At 38.4% G+C, this 13979-nt stretch overlaps 3 protein-coding genes across 10 annotated transcripts in view; 1 reads left to right on the forward strand and 2 right to left on the reverse strand.

Annotated features, from left to right (window-relative positions):
- LOC122632555 (long-chain-fatty-acid--CoA ligase 5) overlaps positions 1–7684 on the reverse strand; it is a 10610-nt gene extending 2926 nt beyond the window's left edge. Inside the window, exons 1-7 of one of the 6 annotated variants that reach the window (XM_043819487.1) lie at positions 6671–7247; positions 5719–5856; positions 5343–5542; positions 3670–3793; positions 2508–2844; positions 1787–2255; positions 81–371 (exon numbers count right to left, since the gene is read on the reverse strand). In XM_043819487.1, coding sequence (XP_043675422.1) covers positions 81–371; positions 1787–2255; positions 2508–2844; positions 3670–3793; positions 5343–5348 — 1227 coding nt within the window. In that variant the 5' untranslated portion in view covers positions 5349–5542; positions 5719–5856; positions 6671–7247. Of the gene's footprint in view, positions 1–80; positions 372–1786; positions 2256–2507; positions 2845–3669; positions 3794–4244; positions 4933–5342; positions 5543–5718; positions 5865–6670; positions 7249–7666 lie in introns of those variants that run through there. The other 5 variants (XM_043819485.1, XM_043819484.1, XM_043819489.1 and 2 more) reach the window with 5 other exon arrangements.
- Positions 7371–8752, forward strand: LOC122632558 (bone morphogenetic protein 2-like). Its single transcript, XM_043819491.1, has one exon. It carries the CDS (start codon positions 7668–7670, stop codon positions 8730–8732), a length of 1065 nt encoding a protein of 354 aa, XP_043675426.1. The 5' UTR covers positions 7371–7667; the 3' UTR covers positions 8733–8752.
- A 62-nt stretch (positions 8753–8814) lies between these two features.
- The window catches only part of LOC122632554 (microsomal triglyceride transfer protein large subunit), an 8999-nt gene continuing 3834 nt past the window's right edge, over positions 8815–13979 (reverse strand). For all 3 annotated transcript variants that reach the window (XM_043819483.1, XM_043819481.1, XM_043819482.1), the window contains 3 exons: positions 12622–12815; positions 11041–11700; positions 8815–10829 (listed from right to left, as the gene is read on the reverse strand). In XM_043819483.1, the coding sequence (XP_043675418.1) occupies positions 9084–10829; positions 11041–11700; positions 12622–12815 (2600 nt within the window). In that variant the 3' untranslated portion in view covers positions 8815–9083. The remainder of the gene's footprint in view (positions 10830–11040; positions 11701–12621; positions 12816–13979) is intronic.

Raw genomic sequence — 13979 nt, forward strand, 5'->3', positions numbered from 1 at the left:
TTTTTTTTTTTTTTTTTTTCTACAGGCCCACTCTCCGTAGAGATCTTCAAAAGGATCATCGATCTGTATACATTTCGAACCTGTATAGTGAGAGTGATCGGTGCGCAACATTCAGTTTGACCATATCCCTCGACGACGAGACAACCAAGGGCACACCTTGTAAAGGTAAGGACATTACCAGCCAATGGCGCGGAACCCACTAACATCAGTCTCAGTCTGCCACCCATAGATTCTTGTATCTTCTTGAATACCAACTTATCCCATACGCCATTGTTCCTTACTATACTCTTCTTGATCTCTCTTTCTTTCGAGCGCATCCCAATGTTGAATATCATTCTCCTGAAGAACGAACCCTGAAGTTCCGATTGGACCTGAGAAAAATAATATGTTTAAACGAAAAGCTGTCGTACATCAGTCAGAATGTTCTATATTTAGAGAAGCACGAGGTGTGTCTTCCGACTCTAAGTTATATCTATCTATTTATGCGTCTGTGTATGTATGTATGTTCTTTGGCAAACGACGAAACCGGCACGTCTGTCGTGTTCGCTTCTACGGCGATATCGATTCGACTGTTAAACGGCTTAAACTCGTGAAACTGTCATCGTGAAGGCCTATACTGCGAGGTATTACCGATTATCGATTACGACTTCAACAAAGCGGATATGTCGTCGTTTTCTTCAAGCTTCGTAATGTGGATCTAACGCTAATATTTTTTGTTTGTAGAAAATCCTTGATCGAGTGTTTGATAATGCATGCGCGCGTGTGTGAATATATATAGATTTATTGTATGTGTGCGTAATATTTCTCACGAAGCCGTAAAAACGTAGCCAAGTTCAATTTCCTCTGTTTTCGTAGCTCGTGTGCAAGTCACGTTGTATAATATTTGTTCAAAAATCAACTTTCTTCTATGTTTATATTTTCCTTTTGATTAAGATATGATCATAAATTATACGTAATATTTCTTATTCTAAACGAATGACCAACGAGGAGTCAAAATGATAAGTGAAGTTACATATAGATCGTGCTAAATGATAAATTATATTCTTTGTCATATAAATGAGGAATTGGTAACGTAAGATTATCGTATTCACTTTCTTTATAACTTAGGAATTTGTAAACTCTCCCACGTAAAACCGCGTACAGAATCTAAATATTAACTCGGAGAACTAATTCCTGAAATATTTGAACAGTAAGAGCTCTATTCTAAATCGACGATACGTCGGCCTTCGAATTTACCGGAAATAATCGTCGCGTATCAACATTATACGAGAATAAGTTTTCATGCTTTATTATGACCCCCTATATATATATATATATAGCACGTGAGATTAACATACAAAACTCGTGCTTTATCATAAACGAATTCCATTGAATGAAAGCTTCCAAGGTTACTCGGATGACGTGTCGTAATTTTCTTTCCACCTGTCGTGCCCGTGTGTGCCGAGCGCGTGTTTTACGCCCTGCAATTGCCATTGGCACGTCGAAAGATATTGCGCAGCACCGACTGAAAAATGACGGAAGAACGATACAAATCGTATCCGTCCTACGGTAATGATCCATTTTTAATATTGTCTGAAAGATATTTTTGTGGTATCTTTTCGGGAGCGAGGTTACGTCGTTCGTTACGTCGTTCCTAATGCTAACTGCCAAGGATTAAGGATAGCTAATCCAATATATTAATGAATTAAAAAAAAAAAAAATTGACAAGTGGAAGCCATGAAGGAGAGAAAAAAAAGGAAGAAGAAAAAAAAAAGAATAACAAACAAATCTCACTTGGATTACTCACTTTGTCGTACATGCGATTTAACAGCCTAGGTACTGCCGGCATTACGGTGGGTTTTAAAGCTTTCATATCGTCCGATAACCTCTTGATATCACCGCTATAGAAACCGACTGATCCTCCAACCATATATAAACCATTTTCGCAACAACGTTCCAACATATGTGCAAGCGGTAAGAAGCTGATCATGGTGTCTTTGCTGGTCGGTTTGTGATCACCCAATTGTAAGAGGACCGCGCATACGCCAGACATAACGTTTTGATGCGTCAACATCACTCCTTTTGGGTGGCCCGTCGTCCCGGAAGTATAACAAATCGTACAAAGGTCCGTCACCCTTGGTGGTACTTCAGGTTGATTCTTCTGTGCACCGAGTCGTTCGACATCCTCGAACTTTAAAAGTTCCACCCCACGATTCTTCGCTCTCTGATTTGTCGCCGGTCTCGTTTCTTTAATGACGATTAACTTTCTTAAACATCTGTCCAAATATAATTCGATCCTTGTTAGAAGGAATTTGTGAAGGGAAAACAAAAAACTTGCTATACATAATTCGTGCAATGATAAAACAAAAAGATATATATATATATATAATATATAATAACAAAAAATATATATATAAAATATATACAAATATATATATATATACGTATATGTATATATATATATATGTACACACACACCCACACATTCTAAATATATTCCAACAATATTAATTTATTGTGATAAATACCTGGGAGCTTTGTCGAGAAGTAAGTTACATTTTTTATCATCCTCGCAAACTACTATACTGATATCAGCCTGGTTGATAATGTATGCACACGCATCCGGTCCAAGTGTGTCGTAAAGCGGTACGATGACCAAGGAATACGTGTAACATGCTTGTTCCGTCAGGATCCACTCAGGACAATTTTGACTATATAAGCCCACCAATGTGTGCTGACCAGGGACCAATCCCAAGGATACGAGACCGGAACCGAAGTTCTTTGCCCTGAGGAGAGTCTCGTTGTAGTGAATCCATTGGTAAGGTTTGTTGGGTCCATCTCGCCAGCCAAGACACGGACCGTTGTCTGCGCATCACAAAGAAGTGCCAAGATTACTTCTTACTCGTAGATTCATAGATGATAGAGTTAGTGAGAGAAAGAGAAAGAGTAATTGCCAGGTCCCGAGAAACGTTCGAGGCTAGACTTTGTGGGAACGCAAGAATTTAAATTGTCACGCGATGCATTGCCTGACAAACATCTGTTCTGGCAAGAATTTGAGTGTACGGTTTCATTAAAGCGTGCACGAACAATTATGATCTTTCTTGCCGATGGGAATTATTCGTCGAGGGAAAAAGCCAATAATAAAATTTTCATCATCGGCTAGGCCGTGATTCGGCGACACTAAAATGTTATGTTGTTTTCGGAACGACAGGTGGTCCATATAATATCTTGCTAGTGGGCGTGAATCTCTCTCTCTCTCTCTCTCTCTCTTTCTCATACTATTTATCTTTCTAAATTTTGTTCTATGTAAAAATAAAAACGATTGAAAATAGATAACTGACAACCTTCTCGCAAAGGTCATCAAATCATTTTCGAGATATGAAAAATCGAAGGTTGCGCGATAAGAGATGAAAGAATTGCATTAGAGATAAAGATAATTGCAGTTAAAGGATACTAAAATCCCAATCGCTTCGCGCTTGTTTACAAGATTTAATGCGCGACTGTCGTAGGTTGCCAAATGACATTCACAACCGCGTGGGACACGAGAGAGAGAGAGATATCGATCATTTTAATTGCACTCGAAGAGATCTTCTCACGACGATATCGACGGCACAGAGTTGTCTATAGATTTAAATAAACAATCGACGCGATTCTTTGAATCTATTCGCTGACAGCTTCCTGTTAACTTACTGGACTCTTTGGCACCTCTCCGAAAGCCTTCGTAAAGCGTCCTGGTGTCCTCGTGAATGTAACTTACGAACTTGCCTTCCTTGCTGTCCTTGTAGAACCGTGAGACTCTTATCAAATCGATACCCTGTAAAACGTCCAAGAGAATTCTCTTGACATATTCTCAAAAACTCCTGGGTGTTCCGGTTTTTGTTATATAATGAAATGGCAAGTGCAACACTAAATTTAGCAACCGTGCGTGGTTAGCACCGCACAGCCGTGGAGAGAACACTATCGATTTCGAGGGTTTAAAAGAAATTTGATAAAGGAATAATCGAACGTTTTGATTTTCTTTCGACTTTCACCAATCTCGTGTGACGAATTATTTCAAGAAAATTCGATAAAATTCGATCTCGTATTAAGACCCAAATGAGACAGAGCAAGATGCCAAAGTCATGCATACATCATACATACATACATGCATACACACATACATACCTACATACATACGTACATACATACATATATATAAGGGAAGAAAAAAAAAAAGAACAAGACATAAAAAAAAAAAATCTCTGCAACGGGAAGAGACACTACACCTTGAAGGTATCAGATTGCTCGTTGAGGTCGATCGGCGCGCGGATCGGCTCGTGAAAAAACCAGCCCGACGATGGCATAATTTTTTGTACCGCACACGGACGGATGTTTAATTGGGCAATGCGTGTACGGACGCGTATTTACGCACGCCGTGGTACGCGGATTTTTTTCTATCGCTATTCCAATATCTTCAGATTTCAAAAGGAATACATTAAAAAGGAGTTTAAGATAAAGTTTTAAATAAAAGCGAACACGCACTGATCGTAGAGATTCGATACGAACGAGCCAAACACGTCCGGTAACGAGACGAACGGGCCGATACGCCCGCGATTACTGATTCTTCACTAGCGTTTTCGAGAGACCAAATTTTGGCATTAAAGATGTTTGTCACGAGGTGATGCTACCGAACTTCTTCCGACCGTTCGCTAACTAAGACGAGTAGAGAACTCTAGTTTTCAACAGTTTGACTCTCTCATACGTGCCACGACGCGCGCACGGCCTATTCTCTATCTGCAAACTACTCTCGACTATATTTAAATATAGTGTCCCGTTGATGTAGAAAGAGAGAAAGAGAGAGAAGAGTGCGTCGTTCTCAACAAATATCAGACTCGTTGGATCATCGTCTCGATCGATGATACCGATCGGTTGACGCTATATTACTCATTCTTGATTTTCTTCTTCTTCTTCTTCTTCTTCTTCATCATCATCATCATTATTATGATCATTTTCATTTTCTTCTTTCTTTATCTTCTTTCTTGCCTGTTAATTAATCCGTCATTATTATTTCATTGAAGATAGAAGTATCCCTACGAGATACGTTTAGATATTACGATTGATATTCTTCTTGATGAAACAGTTCGATCGCAAACTTTTTTATCTCGAGAAAGAGAGATAGATAGATAGATAGATAGATAGATAGATAGATAGATAGATAGAGAGAGAGAGAGAGAGAGAAAGTGAGAGAGAAAAAGAAAATAAGGTTCTAGTATAAGTTAAGAGAGAAAAGTGATCAACGCACGACTGGCGCATCTCTTCGTGACTAAAATGATTATTTCATAGTAAAAATCGTGCATTTTTAAGAAGATAAATAAAATCGGTACCATCATCAAGGATCATGTATGTACGTATGTTGTATACGTTTATCCAGTGAATAAAGTAATTCACCGCTGCTCTATTATCTCATTTTACTGTTAAGGCGATAAGACACCCAGTTGATTTATTGGACATTGGACATTCGCCGAACATCTTTTAGTCGTTTGTCAAGGTATAGTAGACATGAGGAGAGATACGCGATGAATTACTGGAGAAACGGGATAAATATTATATATGCATCCATGATCGTCTCTTTTGAAGTAAAAAAATTATTAGATCTAAAGAAAAATCTATATGTATGATAGATAGAAATGTATACACGTATATCTGTTTACATATCATCAATGTATCATATATTTCAATGCATTTGTATATTTTTCTTACCGGAAGTAAAGTGCTTTGAGCAGAGAGTGGCCACAATGGTTTTTCCGGTTTAGGTCTTGTGGCATAATACGCTGCTACACCAGTGATTACGAGAGCTCCTGCACCGCTCAGATACGGAATGTAATCCTCGAAGTTCGACTGTAACACTTGGTTTAAAATCATTTGAACTACATAAAGAACTTTATTTTTCTTTTTTTTTTTTTTTAATTATCCAGCATATATATATATATATATATGTATACATGCATCGATTGAAATATATATACATATACATACGTATAAAATATATTATATATATATAATATATACATTATTATAATAACATTATTATAATATATATCATACATATAATTATAATATATATATATATATTTTTTATCGTATATAAAAAAGATTTACTTGTTTAAAATTGCGCAAGCGCAAAATGAATACATCAAACGATAGATCTGCGATATGGAGTATCGAAATTTGAAAAAAGTAGAGACACTGTTTATATCACGTTATAATGTAAAGCAACGATAATACTTTGTACGAGCTATTATCACTTTCTATCGTCATCAAGGTCGTTTAGTTTAAGAGAGTAATAAGGAACGTCGATCAATAAGACGATATGATAAACAAACACTCGTATCGGATGACAACAATTGTTCGTAGCTTATTCCTTCGTCGTATCGGCGCAATATTACGGCGCATAACAAAGGACGACCCCGGAGCTAAATATTACACGGTTTCGCGATAGCTAAATTAGATAACACTGAGATACATGAGAAGGAAGGATCAACGAACGACACGCGAACACAATATTCAACGACAAAGAGCTAACTTAACGAGCTTTATGATTACTTTACTACACGTGTTAACACGCGCCTACAGGATACTAGACGTGAGAATTTGTCACCTTCTTATTTAGAAGACGTATCTTTTATTCGTTTCAACTATAATATATACTCACTGACGAACGTAGTTATCGTACTAGTTCACTGTACGTATTAGATGGAACAAAAACAATCTTGTTCGTATTCTCGTCGAAATAAACTGCGCGTCCGCACTAACGAACGATATCTCTTTACGCGTGTGTGTGTATGTATGTATGTATGAGTGTGTGTGTCTGTATTTCTCTCTTTCTCTATCTCTCCCTCTCTCTCTCTTTCTCTCTCTCTCTCTCTCACAAAGAATAACGTAAAAAACGTAGAAACTCGTTGAACCCCCGTTGAATAATGGCACCGAAGACAATTCGGGCCAGAATAAAACTTTGGTCAGGGCCACGGCATGGCCTCGCGCACAAAGACACGTTTCCTCTTCTTTTCGATTTCGATCGTTCGTTAATGATAATACAACGGAAAAGAAAATTACGACGGCTACGACGAGGACTACGACGGCAACGGCAACACGACAGCTTTGCGTTGCGTTGCGGATTTTCGCTTGCGTATATACCCGCCGCGTCCTGACGTCACTCTGCAGCGAATCGATGAACAGTGCCGCGAGCGACCCTCCAGCACCCCCAAACGGTAACGACAATAGCCCCGTTGCATGTGTTGTCGCGCAAAGGCGTAGGACTCTCTATTTCTCTATCTATGTCTATCTCTCTCTCTCTATCTCTCTCTCTCTCTCTCTACACCTCCCTCTTTCTTTCTTTCCCTCGACAGGTTCTCTTGCATTCGATTTTCCTCTCGAACGGTTGGCAGGGTAGATTCGAAGCATAACAAAATGTTTGTGTGCTCGGTCGAGTGGTGGTCTGCGGTTGATAAGAAATTACCAACGGCAGACTCTCCATTGGTAGCTATTTGGAGAACGACCCTTCTTCAATCCGCACCAGACATCCGTCGAAGGACACGTGCAAACTCGTATTTAGCGATAGACGCGGCATATGCCGTGTGCTTAACCGGTTTGCTTCATCGATCAGAAGTGAAGGAAGTTTAGTTAGGGACAATCCTCGAGTAAGTCTTACCATGTGTTCTCCTGGTTCCTGGAGTTTAATAATAATTGGTATTCTCGCTATTTGTTGCGCATGGAAAACTGGATTCCTCTCGTGGCCGCGTTCTAGTGTCAGAGCTACGGCGTCGATAAGATTAGATCTTAGCTTGCCCTCCACGGCTCTATCGATCAATCGGCATATCTTGAATTCGACCTCGGCTGGAAGAACGAATGATAAAAATCGTAAAAAATATCGTGGCACGGTATCGAGATATATGCTTAGACTTTACCATTTACGTCCGGAACATGACGTCGTCAGGGCACTCCAACCGATTCACGTTTCGGCACCTGTCACCGATGGAGGACGGATCGTCGAGTTTTCCGTACCGTTCGTTGATTCTCAGGAAACCTTGGAAACCGCAGAATTGCTCGGTACGGCAGGGACTATATTTAGAGTAAGGAGCATAGACGAGTTTTCGAGACAGACGGCTCGAGAAAAAATGTCAAGGTCAAGAAGGGACGAGGCTTGGAGAGCCTTCAACGTTACATCAGCGGTCGCTAAAAGAAACGGGAATCTTGTTAGACTACATGTACACGGAAGAGTGTCTTACAGGCCAAGAGCGGACGGACCAATCTTGTTGTTGAGTTACAGGAAACCAAAAAGAAGGAAGAGGTATCGTCGTTCTACGTCCTTGGAAAAGGATGATAACGAGGATAACATACATTGGGAGGACGATGGTATTCGACGAAGACGTAGAAACTCATGCAAAAAGCGTCCGCTTTACGTCGATTTCGCTTTGATCGCTTACGATGAATGGGTCGTGGCACCGCCAGGATACGAAGCGTATCAATGCGCTGGAAAGTGTTATTACCCGTTCGGTGATCATCTCAGTCCGACGAAACACGCCATAGTTCAAACGCTCGTTCACGGTGCTCTTCAACGTACCGAAAGTATAAATGGCAATAAACCTGTCGGAAGAGCGTGTTGCGTTCCAACGAGATTGGCACCCACGAGTTTGCTCTATCTCGATTCGACTGGTACTTTGACGTATCAGTACGGTTACGAAGATATGGTGGTAGCGGAATGTGGTTGTCGGTGATCATCGTATTAGTCGCTTTTCTAAGATCTACTTATCGTTTAAAACGTCATTATTCTTTGTAGATAAGTTATAAGACCTAGTGTTATAACTTTAGATATTTTTTTTATTAATAAAATTTTAACCCTTATCTACAAACATGTCACGTTTATAAATAGCATCCTTGGCGGACGACGAACAGTAGAAAACAAAACAAGAAAGGATAGGGTTAACTTACGCGCACGCGCGCACACGATCATATACATACAAATAATCTTTAGTCTCTTTGTTGTTCGTGTGAATTAAATATCCTATTGCGCGACATCATCGTCGATGTAAAGTCTTCATTTCGATTTTCGATTTATAGATTATTTCTTAGCTATACACTTTAGAACACATTTCGTTGTTCTTTCTGTTAAGCAGGTACGATCTGCCAGGGGAGAAGAGTTTTATTCTTCGCGTTTTTCGTAATCTGTGCCTGCTGTTGGGTATCCTCTCGATTTTGTAGATCTGTTGTTTGATCAATGTGTCCGGTTGGCTGAGTCTCATGCAAAGCGAGACTTGACCCGAAAAATCTACGTCGGTGGTTAGCTCCAATTTCGGTTCCATTGTCAACGAATATTCTGTCATGCTTTGGACGAAATTCGAACGCAACTTGCTACCACCTTGAATTACGATACCAGCACTCATGTCTACCAAGGAATGAGCGTTTCTCGACCAAAGACTCAATTGAATTTGTCCGGCAAGATCGAAACTCATGGCACCTTGAACATCCATCTCGTTTACGAAACCAGCTGTAAGTGGTATGAACTCGCTGTGACTGTGCAGAGATGTTATCGCTTGGAAAGCTGGCGTTCTTTCGGATGCCGTTCCGGACCAAACGTGTCCCATCAATTCTCCTTGACCTGAGAAGAACACGAAAGGCCTTATACCGACACCTAACAAATCGATCTCCATTCCAGCTGTAGCTGTTTCGTCGTCGGCGTCTGCATTCTCATCTTGATTCGAAGAAACGAAATTACCAAGACCACGAGCGAAAAGACCAAGAGAAAACATTGTCTCTTCGTGTTCACCGGTTTCCAATACCACGTTTACTATACCACGTTTCAATAATCCAGCGTTTATTTCTTGAATGGTTACGAGAGATCCATTACTACCCCTTGATTTCAAGAAACTTCGTGAAAACGCCGTACTCAATCCTTTTTGAGCTAACACATGATAATTGTTAACCTTCCCTCGAAGTTCATCGAAATTCTCTTTCAGATTACGTGCGAACGTTTGATTTTTTTCAGATAATTGTTCAAAACGTTGACTCATATATTTACGTATCTCGTATGCCAGATCGTTACTGGCTAAAGACTCGACGAGTTCTCGAAGTTCTTCCTTGGACGGTCCACTTTCTAGAATGATATCCAATGCGAGAGTACGAGCGCTGCTGTCTCTCTTAGATTTACCGATCTGATAAAACGTCTTAAATGCAGCTTCCTTAACGTCGGACGTTATATCTTCACGTGGTAGTGCTGCTAATGCACGCCAAGCTACGATACTTGTAGCAGAACTCTTATCTTCGGCGTATTTTAAAAGTATTGGAATGGCTTCCTTACTCTTTAAATTTCTAAGAGCTCGTAGAAACTTTATCTTACATTCTTCTCCCGTACAACTATCTAAACCTAATTCTAAACTAAATCGTGCCTTTTCTATCACAGCCGAGGTTCCGCAATGTCTTGCAATCGCTGCTGCTGTTAAAGCGTACGTTTCCGATAGTTTATCATTTTGCATGGTCTCTTCCGATCGCCTAAGAATATCCTTGGCTATATCAGCATCCGGAGTTGGAGACATGGACAAGGCCCAAAGATATCTCTCAGTATCATCGCCTGTCTCATCTTGCCTGAGTATCTTCATAGCAGCTTGATGTGCTGCTAGCGTCGAGGTCGAGCCGTAAAGGTCCAAAAGTTGCGTCTTCAGCTGTCGATAACGTGGACTCTTTAATAATTTTACTAATTGTTCGGTGGACGTTCGTTTGACTAGAGGTAACAGCTTCAAAAAAGCCGATGCGGATTTCGTCGTTCCCAAAGCCGCATTATTTAAAGACTCACGATAATCTTCGACCATTTGTTCCAACTGAAATGAATTATTTTTTTATCAGTCTTATGTAAAATCTTTTCTCTTTTTTTCTTTACTTTCTTCAATCGATAACATTTCTTTTTCAACTTATTTTTTAATTGGAAAAAAAATTGCTTTTCTTTTTTTTTATGTATATATATTTTAAATAAATATGTATCATGCACATACAAGAAATTGTAATAAAGTGTCTTATATATGTAATACATACCATTGGACATCCAGATTCTGGGCAAGTAAAGGGTTCCAATTCCAGTTCTATGTCAGTTTCTCTGTAACCAGGTTGAAGAAGAGCCACAGCGTGTTTAACGGAATTTGCCTCTAAATGTGCCACCTTGGTATCTTTTGGAATCTCTACTAATAATCTCTTCGACGTAACCATACTACCTACTTCCGGTCTGGTCACCAAAGTCAACTGGTGTTCTTCCTCTTCCTTTATAATCGTTGGTAATAAAAATGGCGACAAATCGTACGTAACATTACGATAACTAACAAGGTTCACATCGAGAATAGAATTAGGATGTTGTTTCTTTGCCGGTAAAGCGTTAGTGTTGATTTTACAATTGTGTTTACGTTTCAGTATGGTTTTCGGTCCCAAAGAAACGTAAGAAACCGTGCAAACACCCGATGCATCCTTTTCGCGTATCTCATCGTCGAGAGTTTTGTATTGAAAAATACTCGCCAAGCCACGTTTCAGATTCTTCGATGACACCGGCTCGGACGTATCCAAATAGAGCGCTTTAATTTCACCATTTTTCCACAAAACGATTACAGGCTTTTGAGATATTTCATTGACTCTTGAGGAATGTTCTACGAAACCCTCCGGTTCTGGTGCTTTTCGCGATTTAATCAATAATTGCGGCGATGAAATCTATGCGTGAAAAGAAACAAGAAAAAAATTTATCAATCTTTTTGTTTTGCCTTAACAGACATTGCACATCAAAATCTTTCCAAAGTCTGTCATAGATTTTTTTATAATAGAAAAAATCAAACAAGTATTTATCGAATTTGTTAATCGCACTCAAATCAATTTACGAATTCGTTCAAATCGTATAAACGTACTTACGTAGAGAATAACGATGTAGAAAATATCACAAATTAAATAACTCAAGAGATATCGTCGAAATTCGTATCGACGTTTCTCCTTCGATCAAAAAGCAAACACGATTAATCATTCGTTTAATTTAAATGTAAGTCGTGTAAAAGGTTATCGATATTACCGGGATTTCATCGCAAGAGAAACCGTATTGCCAAAGATAAAATTATATGCACGTATATCGACTTCGTTTGTACGTAGCTGTTTATACGAGAAATGCTTTTTTTTTTTTTTTTTTAATACAAAGATACATGCTCTTGGAAATGGTACTACCATAATCAAAAAGAATAAAATACATTCAACTTAAATACACACAATACATTATGTAATAATATATAAATTACTTTTTTTCACTTGATCTATAGATCATACATTGAAACGGTGGAAAAAATAACATAAAAAAAAAACCAAAAGAATCTAAAAGACAATGGAACGTAATAACGGTATTTTCAAAATGGATTCCACAAAGTACATACGGTAGATCGTTAACGGGTTTTTACACTTGCAATTGAAATCAATTGTACGAGACGATATATTAAGCATACCATACTACTTAATCGAAACGACACATCACGTTTTGGAAGACGTGACATTATTGTTCTACGTACGAGTCATACATACATACATACATACATACATACATATATATATATATATATATATAACGAAATAAAATGTAATATCAAATAAAATCACCTCGATATTCAAAAGAAAAGATTCTGGATCGTTGGGATCCCTCCAAACAGCGGACACATCGAGCTCGGCAGTTAATTGAAAGCCAACGTCACCGGCAAACTTGGAGGGTCCAGATTCTCTGAACAAAACTGTTGTAGTTAGCTGGTATTTCAGGCCACTTCCGACATCCCAACCTTTGATGGCACTGGCTACGGCTGAAAATATAATGCACAATATCCAATACATGTTTTTCTTCTTCTTCTGTAATTAACAATGTTCTAACGTCGTCGTAATTATTGCAGGTGTAGGTTGTTGTTATTATTATTATTATTATTATTATTGTTGTTGTTGTTGTTCGACCGAAAAATTTGCTTTGCGATTTATATATTTTTCATTGATGATGACAACAGTTGTTATTAAAGAAAAAAGAATGGAAAACATTAACAATAGAATGAAAATGCCTCCAGAAAAAAAAAAAATCAGAAAGAAAACATCAGAAGGAAAGAAAAAATATTGTAACTCGAATAGTTGATTTATGAAATCAGATTGGTTCTCTGTTTTTTCTCGAATTGATAATACGTGAGTATGACTTTCGACTTTCGAACGAAATGTTAAGAGCCACGAGGCGACCGATTACGAGTTTACGCGTCGTCTGTTGGGTCCACTGTAGTCGAAGAACCGCTTCATGAGTCAATGTTGGAATAGCTTGTGTGAGTAAGAGTGCATGTATGAGTAAGAGTGCATGTGTGTGAGTAAGTATGTCTGCTGCTGTATCTCTGTTGTATATGTGTGTGTGTGTGTACGTTGTACATCAGTGTATGATTTTATATCTGTGTCGGAGGACCAGTGACTCCTCACGAGAGTATACATCTAACAAGCTACTAAAAGGTCACCGTTAAGTCGCGACGAGATTCTAACGATTGATATTGCTACTAACAGACTGAAAATTAAATTTAAATGAATCAGACGAGAATATGGATAAGTAGATGAAAATAAAATAAAAGAGTAATCTTCTTTAACGTATGTAATTTGTTTAACTGTATGTAATTAATTATTTAATCTTTAGATATATATATATATATATATATATATATATAAGTATAGTATTATATATAGTGTGTATGTATGTATGTATGTATATGTGTGTGTGTATCTGATAAAAATCCCATATGCCAAAAAAAAATACTGATAACCTTCTGAAGTCTCGTAAAAAATGATCTTGCGAAAAAATTCTGTCGACCGTAGAATGAGCCCCCCTAAAGTGGTATAATTTTTTTTTCCTTTCTTTTTTTTCGTGAAACAAAAAATAATAGACATATTTCAGATAGTAACAGCCATATTTCTTTCTTCCCTTTTTTTTTTTTTTTTTTTTTTTTTTT

This window comes from Vespula pensylvanica, chromosome 10, assembly GCF_014466175.1.
Source record: "Vespula pensylvanica isolate Volc-1 chromosome 10, ASM1446617v1, whole genome shotgun sequence".
Classification (NCBI taxonomy): domain Eukaryota; kingdom Metazoa; phylum Arthropoda; class Insecta; order Hymenoptera; family Vespidae; genus Vespula; species Vespula pensylvanica.